This window comes from Cryptosporidium ubiquitum (assembly GCF_001865345.1).
Source record: "Cryptosporidium ubiquitum isolate 39726 chromosome Unknown contig_9, whole genome shotgun sequence".
NCBI lineage: Eukaryota > Apicomplexa > Conoidasida > Eucoccidiorida > Cryptosporidiidae > Cryptosporidium > Cryptosporidium ubiquitum.
In genome coordinates, this window is record NW_021639823.1 from 40,515 (window position 1) to 53,031 (window position 12,517).

Consider the following 12,517-nt stretch of genomic DNA (forward strand, 5'->3'; position numbering starts at 1 on the left):
AAAATAAACATTAATAAATGTAAAATGAGACAGAAATTAATTTACATATTTAATTTATTAATTTAAAATATATTTCAATTCATAATTAAATAAATATACTATATTTCAATTATCCCGTCTCTGTAAATAATATTATTCTTTATTTTTGTCAATTAAAAAAGTGGCGGGGCCAGACATTCACTATTATAATCAATAACAAAATACTAATTATTTATTAGCAATTAAATTATTTTAATATCAACAAATATTAAATATTAATTTCATTAACTAACAATATTATTTAAATCATATTATCATCTTTAAAGTAGAACAAGACAAGTTCTTTTCAAATTATTTTTTCCCCATAAAAAAAAAAACATTTTAAAAACTCATTAGTACTTTTAATTCAAAATGTCATCAAAAGTTCACCAAGCAACAGCAATTGATGCTCAGACTGAGAGAGCTTTCCAAAAGCAAGAAACTGTCTTCTTAGGTGATAAGAGATTATTATCAAAGAAGGGAATTTCAAAGATTCCAAGATACATTAGAGATCCAGGCTTAGGTTTTTCAGTACCAAATGAGGCAAAGAATGGTATTTACATCGATAAAAAATGTCCATTTACAGGAAATGTAAGTATTAGAGGACGTATATTAAAAGGTATGTGTATATCAACGAAAATGAAGAGAACTATTGTTGTAAGAAGAAACTATCTTAAGTATGTTGCTAAGTACAACAGATTTGAGAAGAGACACAAGAATGTATCAGTTCACTGCTCACCATGTTTTGATGTTAAGGAAGGAGACATTATTACAATGGGTCAATGCCGTCCATTATCAAAGACTGTAAGATTTAATGTCTTGAAAGTTGAGAAGAACCAAATTTTTGGTACTGCTCGTAAACAATTTCGTTTGTTTTAAAGAATTGGAATTTATATAATGAATCAAAAATATAGAAAGAGATATACATTCATGTGATATATATTATATATAGAAAAGAATGGTAACTAATGATGATGACGATGATTAATGATGATGATATATCTAGTAAAAGAGAAAAGGTAATTCTGAGATATATAAAGACTACCAGGATTTGCCATTATTATTATTACTATTATTATTATTATTATTATTATTATTATTATTATTATTATTATTATTATTATTACTATTGTTATTCTCTAACTAGGTTATGGAAACAAGTGGATTTATTAACCATTATTTTTGTCATCATCATTGGCATTTTTATCGATATGGACTTATATCACATCTTTGTGGACTCTTCTTTAAGATTCTATGCTAATTCTCTTTTCAAAATTCCTGTTCATCTTTAAGACAAACAATCCACTACTAGACGGGTCCTTATTTATTTCTGAATATGGTAGCTTATAATTACTAATAGGAAAACTAGTCTTGATAAACATATTATTTCTAATTTTCGATTCTTTAAACTTATAAATACTTATTTAAAAGAAGCAGAATTCTTAAATTATTTAAAGAAAATATCATAGATACCCTTTCTTTTACTAAATAAAAATCTTATATTCTAAATTTGTTCTTAATAGTCAAAAATTAAGTATTTAAGACAAAATTTATATCTAAGGTAATGTAAATTTTAACTTTGTTTGTTTATACTGAGTTAACTTTGAAATTACATTCTTCTTATTTACTAATCTAACTGATCTACATGGTGATCTGGAACTTAATTGAATATTTACCTGATTATTACTTGAACTATTTTTCTTACCTTTTCTTTTATTAGAATCTTTCCCAATTACAAATGGCCAATCTTTATAAATATATTTTGATTCTATTATTGAATCATCTTTTATGGGTATAGATGAGATATTTTCATTTTCATTGTCTTTAAAAATCTCATTATTTATTGCATCCATTAAAACATTATCAAACTTTAAGTATTCATTTTCTATATTTGAAAAATTCGAATTTTTTAATATAATTGATTTATTATTACTTAATTGATTAATATTGCAAGTTTTAAATTCTATTTTAAAATTATCATCATTTTTATTACATTTTATATAACCACTTATAGAAATACCTAAAAATTTGCATGGAAATATATTTAAACCAAATTTATTTAAAATAATATTTTTAGCTGATTCAAAAATATTATTTTTATTAGGTATATCAGAATTATATATTAAATCTCCAGTGCGAGTTTTTACTATATTATTTTTTATTTTTATTTTAACAGTAATCTTTGTAGGCTTCCTTTTAGAAATCTGATAATTACTTTGATTTCTATAAAATATTTCACAAGAAAAAATTTTGAGCCAATTTTCTATTTGATTATAATTATTTAAAGGTATTCGAAATATTTTGGAAGATTGTAAACTATTACTAGTTTCAAAATTATTACCAACAGGATCATCATCTATACCTCTTGATGAATTAAATAAATATAATCCATTTCTTTCACCAAAATGATGAATAAGTTGTTTAAGAGTAAGTTTTTGTAAATCTTTAATAGTTTTAATTTCTGGGAATTTTTCTATAAGAGATTTACCTAATTTTCCACCTAAAAATCTTAATTTAAGTATATAAGTATCTTTTATATAAGGTTCAAACCATCTATGTAATAATACAGTTTGACCATTAGGTTTTTTTAATGAGGAGACCATTTTAGAATAAATCTTATTTAAAAAAATACCAGAACTACATGTGTAAGTAGTTTCTTCTTTTAATCTTTTTCTTGCTCTATATATAAGAATTGATGCAAGTATTAGACACATTTCTTGGAAAGTTAAATTTTTGATAGGTAATTTATAACAATAAATAGAATAGGATTTAGATATATCATTATAATTATTAATTTCATGATCATTTTCTGGATATAAAATGTTTAATATATTAGATAGAACTTGTTCATCAAATAATTCAGGAAATAAGACTTTAATAAAGTTATCAAAATGAATATGATCATTTAATAATAAATTTGTATTAATTTCATTAATACAAATTTCAGATTTGAGTTGATCAAAATAAGTAAAATTATGATAATCATGATTAGATATATAAGCTTTAATTGTATCAAAAATCTTTCTAATAATATCAGTTAAATCAAAAAATATTTCATCAATTGAAGCAATTTGAGCATTACAAGTTGGTAAATAACTTTTTAATTTAGAAAAAATCATTCTGGAAGCCTTTCTAAATATATCTAATGATAATTTCTGGTAAGTAATTTGATTTTTTATGTGGTGTTGATTAGACTGGTTTAAATCATCGTCAAATAATTGTAAATATTGTCCTCTTACATCCAAAAATGCATTTTGGGGTATAATAATTTCAGGACATACTGATAAAATTTCTTCTTTAGTCATTTTTCGACTAACTCCTTTTTCTCTGGATGGATAATTAACTGCTAATACTGTATGATTATGTATTACAGCTAATGGTTTATCTCTGGGTATATTGTATTCAACATGATATACTTGAGCAAAAAAAGCATCCATATCAATTAATGAAACAATTCTAGGTACCATTTTATGATCATATTTATTAATAAAATCTTCAATAATATCTGTATATAAATTATCCATTTCTCTGGATATTTTATACTTTTGAATATCTAACATTATTCTTTTTTTTTCCAAAATTATATTGGCAAGAATAATGTAATAGAATTAAAAAATTTCATATCTTTGATGTAGAATTCTGAATAATGTTTTATTATTAAATAAATAATTGGATGATTACAATGATTAATTAAGTTTTTAAAAATAATGAGTAATATTGAAGAGGTATCTTTTCTTTTTTAAGTTGGGTATATATAAATATTTGCATTATTACATATAAATATAAATATATATATGTAAATAAAATAGAATAAATATCTTGATTAAAAAATCAATTAATTTCAAAAAAAATAATGAATTAGAAAATGATGGACTAAATCATGCAAAAAATAAGGTTTGTGTAAAAAAATATTTTAGATAGTACCGGGAGGGGGTAAAAAAAAAGGTACCGGGTACTATATATTTAAATAAATATAGCAAAACTAAAGTAGAAAAAATTTAAATGAAGATAATTTTTTTTTTGAAGAGTAGAAAGAAATATTGAAAAAGGTGGATATAGATTGAATTTGATGAAGAATAGGAAAATAAATAGAGAGAAATGAATGAGATAGTTAATAAGCATGGAATCCGTCAAGATGGGAGAAAATTAACAGAAATAAGACGAATAAAATGTATTGTGAATGAAGGCACTCAAAGAGGAGTAGATGGGAATGTTTATTTTGAGCAAGGGCAAAATAAATTGATAGTATCTATTATAGGTCCAATACCTATTTCAGGTAATATAAATAATTTAAATAGTAATTCAGGAGTTCAAATTAATTGTAATTTTAGAGTGTCACCATTTAGTAGTCAGGATAGAAGGAAGAGAGGAAAAAATGATCGATTTTGTATAGAAAGTGGATTAATAATTTCAAGAACTTTTTCTTCTGTAATTTGTGATCAATACTCAAAATCTCAAATTATTATAAATATTATGATATTGGAAGGGGATGGAAGTATAAGATCTGCTGCTATTAATGCTACATCAATTGCATTAGCTATTTCTGGTATTTCCATGAAAGATTTAATAGTTTCTGCTACTTGTGGATTGTATGGAGAACAAATTCTTTATGATTTAACTCAATCTGAGATGGAAAGTTTGAAAGGTACTTTGCTAATGGCTATAAATAGTACTGATAATGAGGTATCTCCTGTTACTATTGATTTAAATACAAAACTTAAAACTGAAGTAATTGAATCATTAATGACTGAGGCATTTTCTGCTTGTAAGCAATTTTCTTTTATATTAAGAGATTTTCTTAAGAACTATACCTGTAATAAATACCAAAGTATTTATTCAAAATAGCTGATTAACTAAATTTTAATTAACCGAACAATATAATTAATTAATATTTTAGCAAGAAGGGAATAAAATAGAAAAAAAGAGCAATTTTTAGCCTTGTATCTAATTAAATCTTATATTTTATACTTATTAAGTATCACAACTACATTGATTTCTTTTATTTTTGCAGTTGTAGGTATCTTGATCATCTCCATTATCGTCACTATCACTATCAGTATCACTATCACTACTGGAAGATTCACCAAAATTCCTCTTCTTGTGAAAAATGCAACACTTTTTTGACTTTTTTTTATTCATCATCTCGTTATCTATAGCAGACTCATCCCATGTTACATTATTTGTAGATTTACGGTGTGTCTTGTCAATATTCTGATTAATATTATAATCTTTATTAATTTCTTCATTATATTCAGTTGCACTTAATTCCTTTCTATCTAACAAATTTTCACTTATGTGTCTACTTTCATTTTCTGTGTTTTGTTGAATATTACATTTATTCTCCACTTTTAAAATAGTTAATGTATTTGTGTCAGTTTTGTATATAGTTTGACTCATTTCTGTTAGATTTCTCTCATTAATTGTTATTTACTAAAGTTTTTGTCAAATTTGACTTTTTGTTGGCAGAAAAAACAAATAAATCTCTTATAAATTTTTAGCAGCTATTAAACTTAATTTCTTAATTGAAAGATAACATTTATTTATGGATATATTTATTTGTTTACTTTTTTTTTTTATACTTGACAAATTATTTTATTGTATAATATTGTATGTTAGAAAAACAATTAATCATGAAAAAAATGAACAACTTTCTCTTTGACAATGTATGTATTTATTTTATAAATTGATGTTTATATGTATTTGAAATGAAGATATATATATATATATATATGTATATGTATATATATTAATAATTTGTCTGCATTTTTTTCCCCTTAATTTTTCAATTTTTTTTTCATCCACTTATTATTATTCACACTTGGCGCCAACATGCTTTTTTATTTAATATTAATTATAGATTATGAAAATACATTTGAGATGAAGGAAAGATATGCAAATTAAAAAGGAGAAAAAGGAATAACTAAGAGAAGTAAGAAAAACTAGTTTTTTAGACTATTTTTGTTATTCTTAATATTTATGTATGAAATAGAGCCATCATATTTTTAATATATATAGTAAGCTTCCAAACTTAAAAACTATTCAAAAATTCTCTTTTTTTCACCTATTTTATTTGACAATAATTAACTTATTTATCATTTTTTTCCTCTATTTTAATAGTTTTTGTGTCATCTATTATTTTTTTTTTATTTCTTGTTGTTTTATTTTTGTTATTCTTTTAAATAATACATACTTAAATTAATGTGTAAATTGTTCCCGCCAGTTTGGCGCCAAAAAAGAGGGGTATACCAAATATATAAATTAATATAATGTAAATATATTTATGTAAAAGAGCTCATGGTGTAAAAAGTGAGTATTAAAATAAGGGAAATAGATAAATTCGAGAACAAAAGTATAAATTAAAAAAACCAAAGGGTTTATTTTTGCAGTGAAACTAACTCCCGTATTAAACAAACACTTTAATAATACATACAGAAAAATAAAGTGGGGAAAAAAGTTAGATAGAATAAGAGAAAAAAGATAACATAGGATAAGAAAAAAAAAAACAAGTAGATCTTATTCTAATTGGATTGTGATGAGAAGGTTGAAATATTTGGCATACTGAGACTGTGTATTTGTATTCATGTTTATATAGTTATTATATTAATATAGTATAAATAAGGATAAGGTATTTATATACATACAATATAATATTATATTAAAAGTAAAAACAAGTCACTCAAATTCAAGTAAACCTTTTTAGTTTAATTTCTAACAACTAACAAATTAATCAGTAAGTAACACATTAAAAACTAAAATTACACACACCAGCTAAGTGGTTTGTTTAGTATACCTGCTGTATGTGTTAAAGAGAGTTGAGGTTAAAAACATAAATAACAAATAAGTAAGATTTAAAGTATTAATCAAACTTTGAAAAATAAGTAATCATGACACAAGTAATGACTGACTCAGTCTTATCAAACGGAGTAGGAAAACTTACCTCTGTTTCAGGTTATGCATTACTACTTGATGAAGATTCCATTGAATTGAGAGAATATGCATTAAGAGAACTAAATACAGTAGTAGATGGCCACTGGTTCGAGATGGCTGAGTATTTAGCCTCAATAGAAAACTGTTTTGAGGATGAAATGTTTCCAAGTAGAGAGCAAGCGGCACTTTTGGCTTCTAAGATATACTTTCATATGGAAGATTATGACGAAGCTTTGAAATATTTATTAAGTAGTTACAGATTATTTGATCCATTAGATAGCAGTTCCTTTTCAGAGTCTATGGTGGTAAAATGTATTGATGAGTTTATTAAAGTATGTAAAGCTCATTACAACAATACTAATAATGATCATTCTGATTCTGATATAGATATTGATCATTACTTAAAAAATGCCACTGTTATTACTGTTAATGGATTAGATTCTAGATTAGAAGAGATAGTATCTGATCTAATTTCAAGAAGTAACTCTAATGGAAGATTCTTAAATGCAATGGGAATTGCACTTGAGGCTAGAAGAAGTGATTTATTGGTTAAGATATTGAAACAAACATTAGAAGGTATCCATAATGATAACTTAGCTCAATTTTGTGATCAATGTTTTAATTTGATTCGCCACTTAGATTCAAATCAGTTTCGTTTTAAAAGTTATAAAATACTTATTAAGCTGATTGAAGAGAAAGTAACATATATTGAAGATAATCCAAGTTTAAAAACATACTGTGAATGTCTTTGTGTAATTGGAGATAGTGAAAAGCTCTTTACCATTTTAATGAATCTATCTAATGATTTAACCAACTTTTCCAAAGCATACTCAATTGCCTTTATAATAAAAGACTACGAAAATGTCACTTTAATGAATAATATTATCAGTAAAATCGATTTTCATTTACTTGGAGTTTCAACTAAAACTGAAGTAGAAGAATGTAAGGATAGCAAATCTGAAAACCAAGGCCAAAGTATTAGTAATGATAGACTGAACAAAATAAGAAGTATTCTTACAGGAGAAGCAGTTTCAGAATTAAATCTACAATTCCTTTATTTGAATAATCAACCTGATCTTGGTGTATTGGAACACATTAAAAATAATTGTGATCAGAGATCAGCAATCTCACATACTGCTATTGTAATGTCTCATGGATTAATGCAAGCTGGTACTACTTGTGATGTGTTTCTTAGAAATAATTTAGAATGGCTTGGAAGAGCTACTCATTGGTCAAGATTCTCAACAGCTTCCTCCTTAGGTATTATTCACATGGGACACATTAAAGAAGCATTTAAAGTTCTTTCTACTTGCTTACCTAATGGTGGAAATAATAATAACACTAGTAGTAATAATAACAGCACTAATTCTAATAGTGGAGGAAATGCTTTAGGAGGACAGTATAGTGAAGGTGGGTCATTTTTTGCTCTTGGACTAATTAATGCAAGTTACATGGACCCTAAGGCAAAAGAGTACCTTTTAGAAAAATTAAGAAATCCCCAAAGAAATGAAGTCTTACAACATGGTGCGAGTTTGGGATTAGGAATAATGGGTTTTGGGTCATGTGACACAGAACTTTATGATGAGTTACGTAATGTATTATATATGGATAATGCTGTAGCTGGAGAAGCTGCAGCATATGGACTTGGGCTTGTAATGTTTGGATCTGGGTCAAAAAAAGCGATAGGAGATTTACTTTCATATGCAAAAGATACTCAACATGAGAAAATCGTTAGAGCTTGTTCAGTTGCTTTGGGGTTCGTAATGTTTTCTCAGAGTGGAGAAGAAGCAAATGAGCTTTTCCAACAGCTTAACTCAGATAGTGAACATTTTATTAGATACGGAGCAATGCACGTTCTTGGACTTGCTTACTGTGGAACTGGGAATGAATTTGCCATGGAAAAACTACTGCATGCAAGTGTTTCAGAACTTTCAGATGACAATAAAAGAGCTGCAGTCTTTGCATTAGGACTGGTTATGTGCAGAAATACACAACAAATTCCACAAGTCTTTTCTCTTTTATGCGATAGTTATAATCCACATGTAAGGTATGCTGCCGCCCTAACTTTAGGTATTACTTGTTGTGGTATGGAATCCCCGAAAATTACAGCAATCCTCCAATCAATGACAACAGACTCTACTGATATTGTCAGGCAAGCCGCCTATATTGGCCTTGGACTTCTCTTAATGCAACAAAATGAGTCTTCTAATGATAAATTTACATGTATACGTCAACAAATGATTAAGACAGCAACAGACAAACATGAACACATTGCCACCAGGTTTGGCGCCATTTTGGGTTTGGGTTTAATGGATGCAGGAGGAAGAAATGTTAAGGCTTCTTTATTTTCGAGAAACGAAGAGAGTTTACGTGCTCAATCAGTAGCAGGATTTTCTTTGTTTTTCCAATTTTGGTTTTGGTTTCCTTTAGTACATTGTATTTCTTTGTCGTACATTCCAACTTACATTGTGGGGTTAGATGATCAGCTCAGAGTTCCAAAGAGCTTTAGTATGCAGTGCAACTCTGCCAAAGAAAAATTTGATTATCCGAAATCTTTTTCTCTAGACAAGAATGAGGACAAGAAAGTTGTTGTAACTGCTGTGCTTTCTACAGCTTCTAAGAAGAAGTCTAAAAAACAAAAGAGTATTGTTGGTGATACAGGAAATGGCGCCAAGGAAATTAATGATTCATCTTCTCCATTATCTGCTTCAAAACAGGTGAATGACGAAGAAAGGATTAAAACTGAACTCAGTAAGACTTTGGAAGATGAAGTTGATACTAAGATGAATATTGAGGAGAAGACAGAGAAAGAAGAGGTAGAGATGATCGTGGAAGGTGGTGACTCAGAAAACAGTAAGGGCAATGATAAGAAATCAAACTCTTTTGTTTTGAACAATCCGTTTAGAATTTTGAAATCTCAAGAGCAATTTTTGGAATATATTCCAGATTCAAGATATCTACCAGTCCTTCCTTTACAAAAGTCCGGCTTTATTTTACTTAAGGATAATAAACCATCAGAACAGGAAGAGTATCTTTTTACTGTTGGCCAAGATTCCAACAAAGATACTATTTCTACTTTTGAAGAGAATAAAGAAACTGGAAAGGAGGGAGAGGAATCAAATGAGAAGAAGGAAAAGAATGACGATGAGAAGATGTTTGACAATGATGATGGAAAATTTGAAGAGATGGTTCCTCCTGAGACTTTTGAATGGCAGGGATGAGGTAAATCTTTATCAGGGAAAGCCTAATTTTAACATTAATCCCACTGGTAAGTAATATAGTAATTCTTAATGAATTTGAAGCAATTTATCTAGCTTATGATAATATAACTTTTTCTTTTCTTTGTAAATATTTTATTTATTATAGTTAAACTCAACTTTGAACGAATTTTTTCTCTTATTTTTATTATTTGGTCATTTTTTACACGTAATGCATGCTGGTATTTGGCGCCAATTTAAAGGGCGACGGGAATGAGGGGCTGACAAAAAAAAAGTGAATGACATTTTTAAAGCCAAGACCAAAATCTATTTTTATGATTTAATCAAAATCTTTCATTTTATACATTGAGTACTTGGCATTACTAGCCAGAATACTTAGTGAAATGGAGAAATTTGACAATTTAACTATTAAGCCAAGATATCCTTGAATAATAAAAGTAAATATTATAAGTATAGCAAATAAAACATAATATATATTATATTTTATATATTATATATAATATTAAATATAAATAGATAATTTAGAAATGTCCAAGGATTGCCAGGATTGTGATAATTATAGAGGTGAGATTAACAAACTAAAAAATGAAATTTACATGATCAGTAAATCAAATATTAATAGCCAAAGACTGCTTGAAGAAAAGTATACAATTCAGGTTGAACAGCTTCAAGAGGAAAATCATCAGCTAAGAAAAACTATTCAAGAACACGAAGAGTACAAATATAAATCAGAAATTTATTATGAAGAGGTAAACAAAACCTTAATTGTTGCAAAATCTAAACTTAAGGAATTACATGAAAGAATCAAACATTTAGAAAAGAGTAACTCGGAATTAGAATCTAAATATAATGAGACTAAATCTCTATTGTCTATATTAGTTGAACATAATAACCCAAAATTCCCTAATAATGAAATACCTATAAAGGAAAATCAACCCAATTTTCTTTGCCAATTAGATTCCATTTCTATATGAAAATTTTAATTAATGCCACAAACTATTACTTTATCAATTTATTAATATTTAATTCTATCTATAAGTTTTTTTCTACTCCTTTTTGTATTCAAAAATTTCAATAAACAAAGTAAAAACATTAGTACTGAACTTATAAAACTATTTTTTTATTTTTTTTTTGCTTATTAATATATAACTAAAAAACCTTTAACATTAATTTATTTCTTATTATTATTTTAATTGTGTTTTTTTCTCTAAGTCTGTCTAATTATTATAATTTTACTCCTTAAAATTAATAATAGGAAAATAGATTTAATAAAATAATTAATAAACATTTATTTCATTACCTTAAAATTTCTAGCTTTTTTTTTTTTTTCTTCTTTTTTAGATTGAGAGATTTATCCTCTCTCTCAAACTCCTTAAACCTTTACAATTTTTGAATAATATCGGTACTTTTTGTTTATTATTACTACCACTATTCTTATTGCCAAAAATAGTAAGAATAACCTATTATAAATTTTCTTGTTTAAGCTGCAATATAGTATATTGCAATTGCACCAATAATTAATAGAAATATTATACCAATAAATGAAAATATAAATGCTGACTGAAGGTACCAAGGTTGAGAATCTCTAAAATTATTAATTGAATTATTTTGAAATTCTCCCATATCGCCATTTTCTTTATTATGATTCATCATCATCTGCTGACTATTCTGTAATCCACCAGCATTTGGCGCCATTGGGAACATTGGTATACCATATTGTGGTTTCCGATTTACCATATTAATATTATTATTTCCATGTGGATAATATTGGCCTTGCATGCGGGAAAATTCGTACCCATTTTTTAATTGGCTTGGATGTATATATTTAGGTTCAAGGATGACATCTCGACTAGTATACTTAACATTTTCTTTTTTATTATTTCGTTTAGAATCCTTATTAATCCTAACTAATTCAATGTAATCATCATCTTCATCATCATCACCATCATCATCATCACCATCATCATCATCATCTTCTTCTTCTTCACTCCCAGTTCTCTTAGTTCTAACTTCTTCATCTTTGTTTTGAATACGTATCTTGAATCTCTCCTTTGGAATAATATCAGATTCAAGCGACATACTAGAACTTTTTTCAGGAGTTCTTCTTTGAATATAAACAGGAATGATCCTTCTTCCTGATATTTTTCGCCTCACATTTGGCCCATATCTTGATAATGGATGATTACTTAATTGGAATGGTTCGTTTCTTCTTAATGATTTAATATTTGAAATATCGATGGGTATTCTAACTTCTAAGTTAGATCTACTGTCGCTTTTATCATTAACTTGAATAAATTTCCTAATGCTTGGTTGAGACTTCGGTACAACTTGTAGTCTAATTTGTTGTTTTTGTT

The 12,517-nt window shown here is 26.7% G+C and overlaps 7 protein-coding genes across 7 annotated transcripts in view; 4 read left to right on the top strand and 3 right to left on the bottom strand.

Moving 5' to 3' along the window:
• Positions 1–390: 390 nt before the first annotated feature.
• Positions 391–897, top strand: cubi_01643 (40s ribosomal protein S11; the record flags this gene model as incomplete). The annotated part of the gene is made up of 1 exon (XM_029018655.1): positions 391–897. The coding sequence occupies one exon, from the start codon at positions 391–393 to the stop codon at positions 895–897; it is 507 nt and encodes a 168-aa protein (XP_028874090.1).
• Positions 898–1,574: 677 nt separating this feature from the next.
• Positions 1,575–3,578, bottom strand: cubi_01644 (X-type DNA polymerase; the record flags this gene model as incomplete). The annotated part of the gene is made up of 1 exon (XM_029018656.1): positions 1,575–3,578. One exon carries the CDS (start codon positions 3,576–3,578, stop codon positions 1,575–1,577), a length of 2,004 nt encoding a protein of 667 aa, XP_028874091.1.
• A 538-nt stretch (positions 3,579–4,116) lies between these two features.
• On the top strand, positions 4,117–4,863 carry cubi_01645 (archeo-exosomal RNAse; the record flags this gene model as incomplete). Its single annotated transcript, XM_029018657.1, has 1 exon — positions 4,117–4,863. One exon carries the CDS (start codon positions 4,117–4,119, stop codon positions 4,861–4,863), a length of 747 nt encoding a protein of 248 aa, XP_028874092.1.
• Positions 4,864–4,989: 126 nt separating this feature from the next.
• On the bottom strand, positions 4,990–5,415 carry cubi_01646 (uncharacterized protein; the record flags this gene model as incomplete). The annotated part of the gene is made up of 1 exon (XM_029018658.1): positions 4,990–5,415. One exon carries the CDS (start codon positions 5,413–5,415, stop codon positions 4,990–4,992), a length of 426 nt encoding a protein of 141 aa, XP_028874093.1.
• Positions 5,416–6,902: 1,487 nt separating this feature from the next.
• On the top strand, positions 6,903–10,166 carry cubi_01647 (RPN2 26s proteasome regulatory subunit; the record flags this gene model as incomplete). Its single annotated transcript, XM_029018659.1, has 1 exon — positions 6,903–10,166. The coding sequence occupies one exon, from the start codon at positions 6,903–6,905 to the stop codon at positions 10,164–10,166; it is 3,264 nt and encodes a 1,087-aa protein (XP_028874094.1).
• A 524-nt stretch (positions 10,167–10,690) lies between these two features.
• On the top strand, positions 10,691–11,137 carry cubi_01648 (uncharacterized protein; the record flags this gene model as incomplete). Its single annotated transcript, XM_029018660.1, has 1 exon — positions 10,691–11,137. The coding sequence occupies one exon, from the start codon at positions 10,691–10,693 to the stop codon at positions 11,135–11,137; it is 447 nt and encodes a 148-aa protein (XP_028874095.1).
• A 505-nt stretch (positions 11,138–11,642) lies between these two features.
• The window catches only part of cubi_01649 (uncharacterized protein), a gene marked incomplete at both ends in the record, with an annotated part of 1,943 nt that continues 1,068 nt past the window's right edge, over positions 11,643–12,517 (bottom strand). The window contains 2 exons of the mRNA XM_029018661.1: positions 11,643–12,435; positions 12,489–12,517. The exon at positions 12,489–12,517 is cut by the window's right edge and continues 1,068 nt beyond it. Coding sequence (XP_028874096.1) covers positions 11,643–12,435; positions 12,489–12,517 — 822 coding nt within the window. The remainder of the gene's footprint in view (positions 12,436–12,488) is intronic.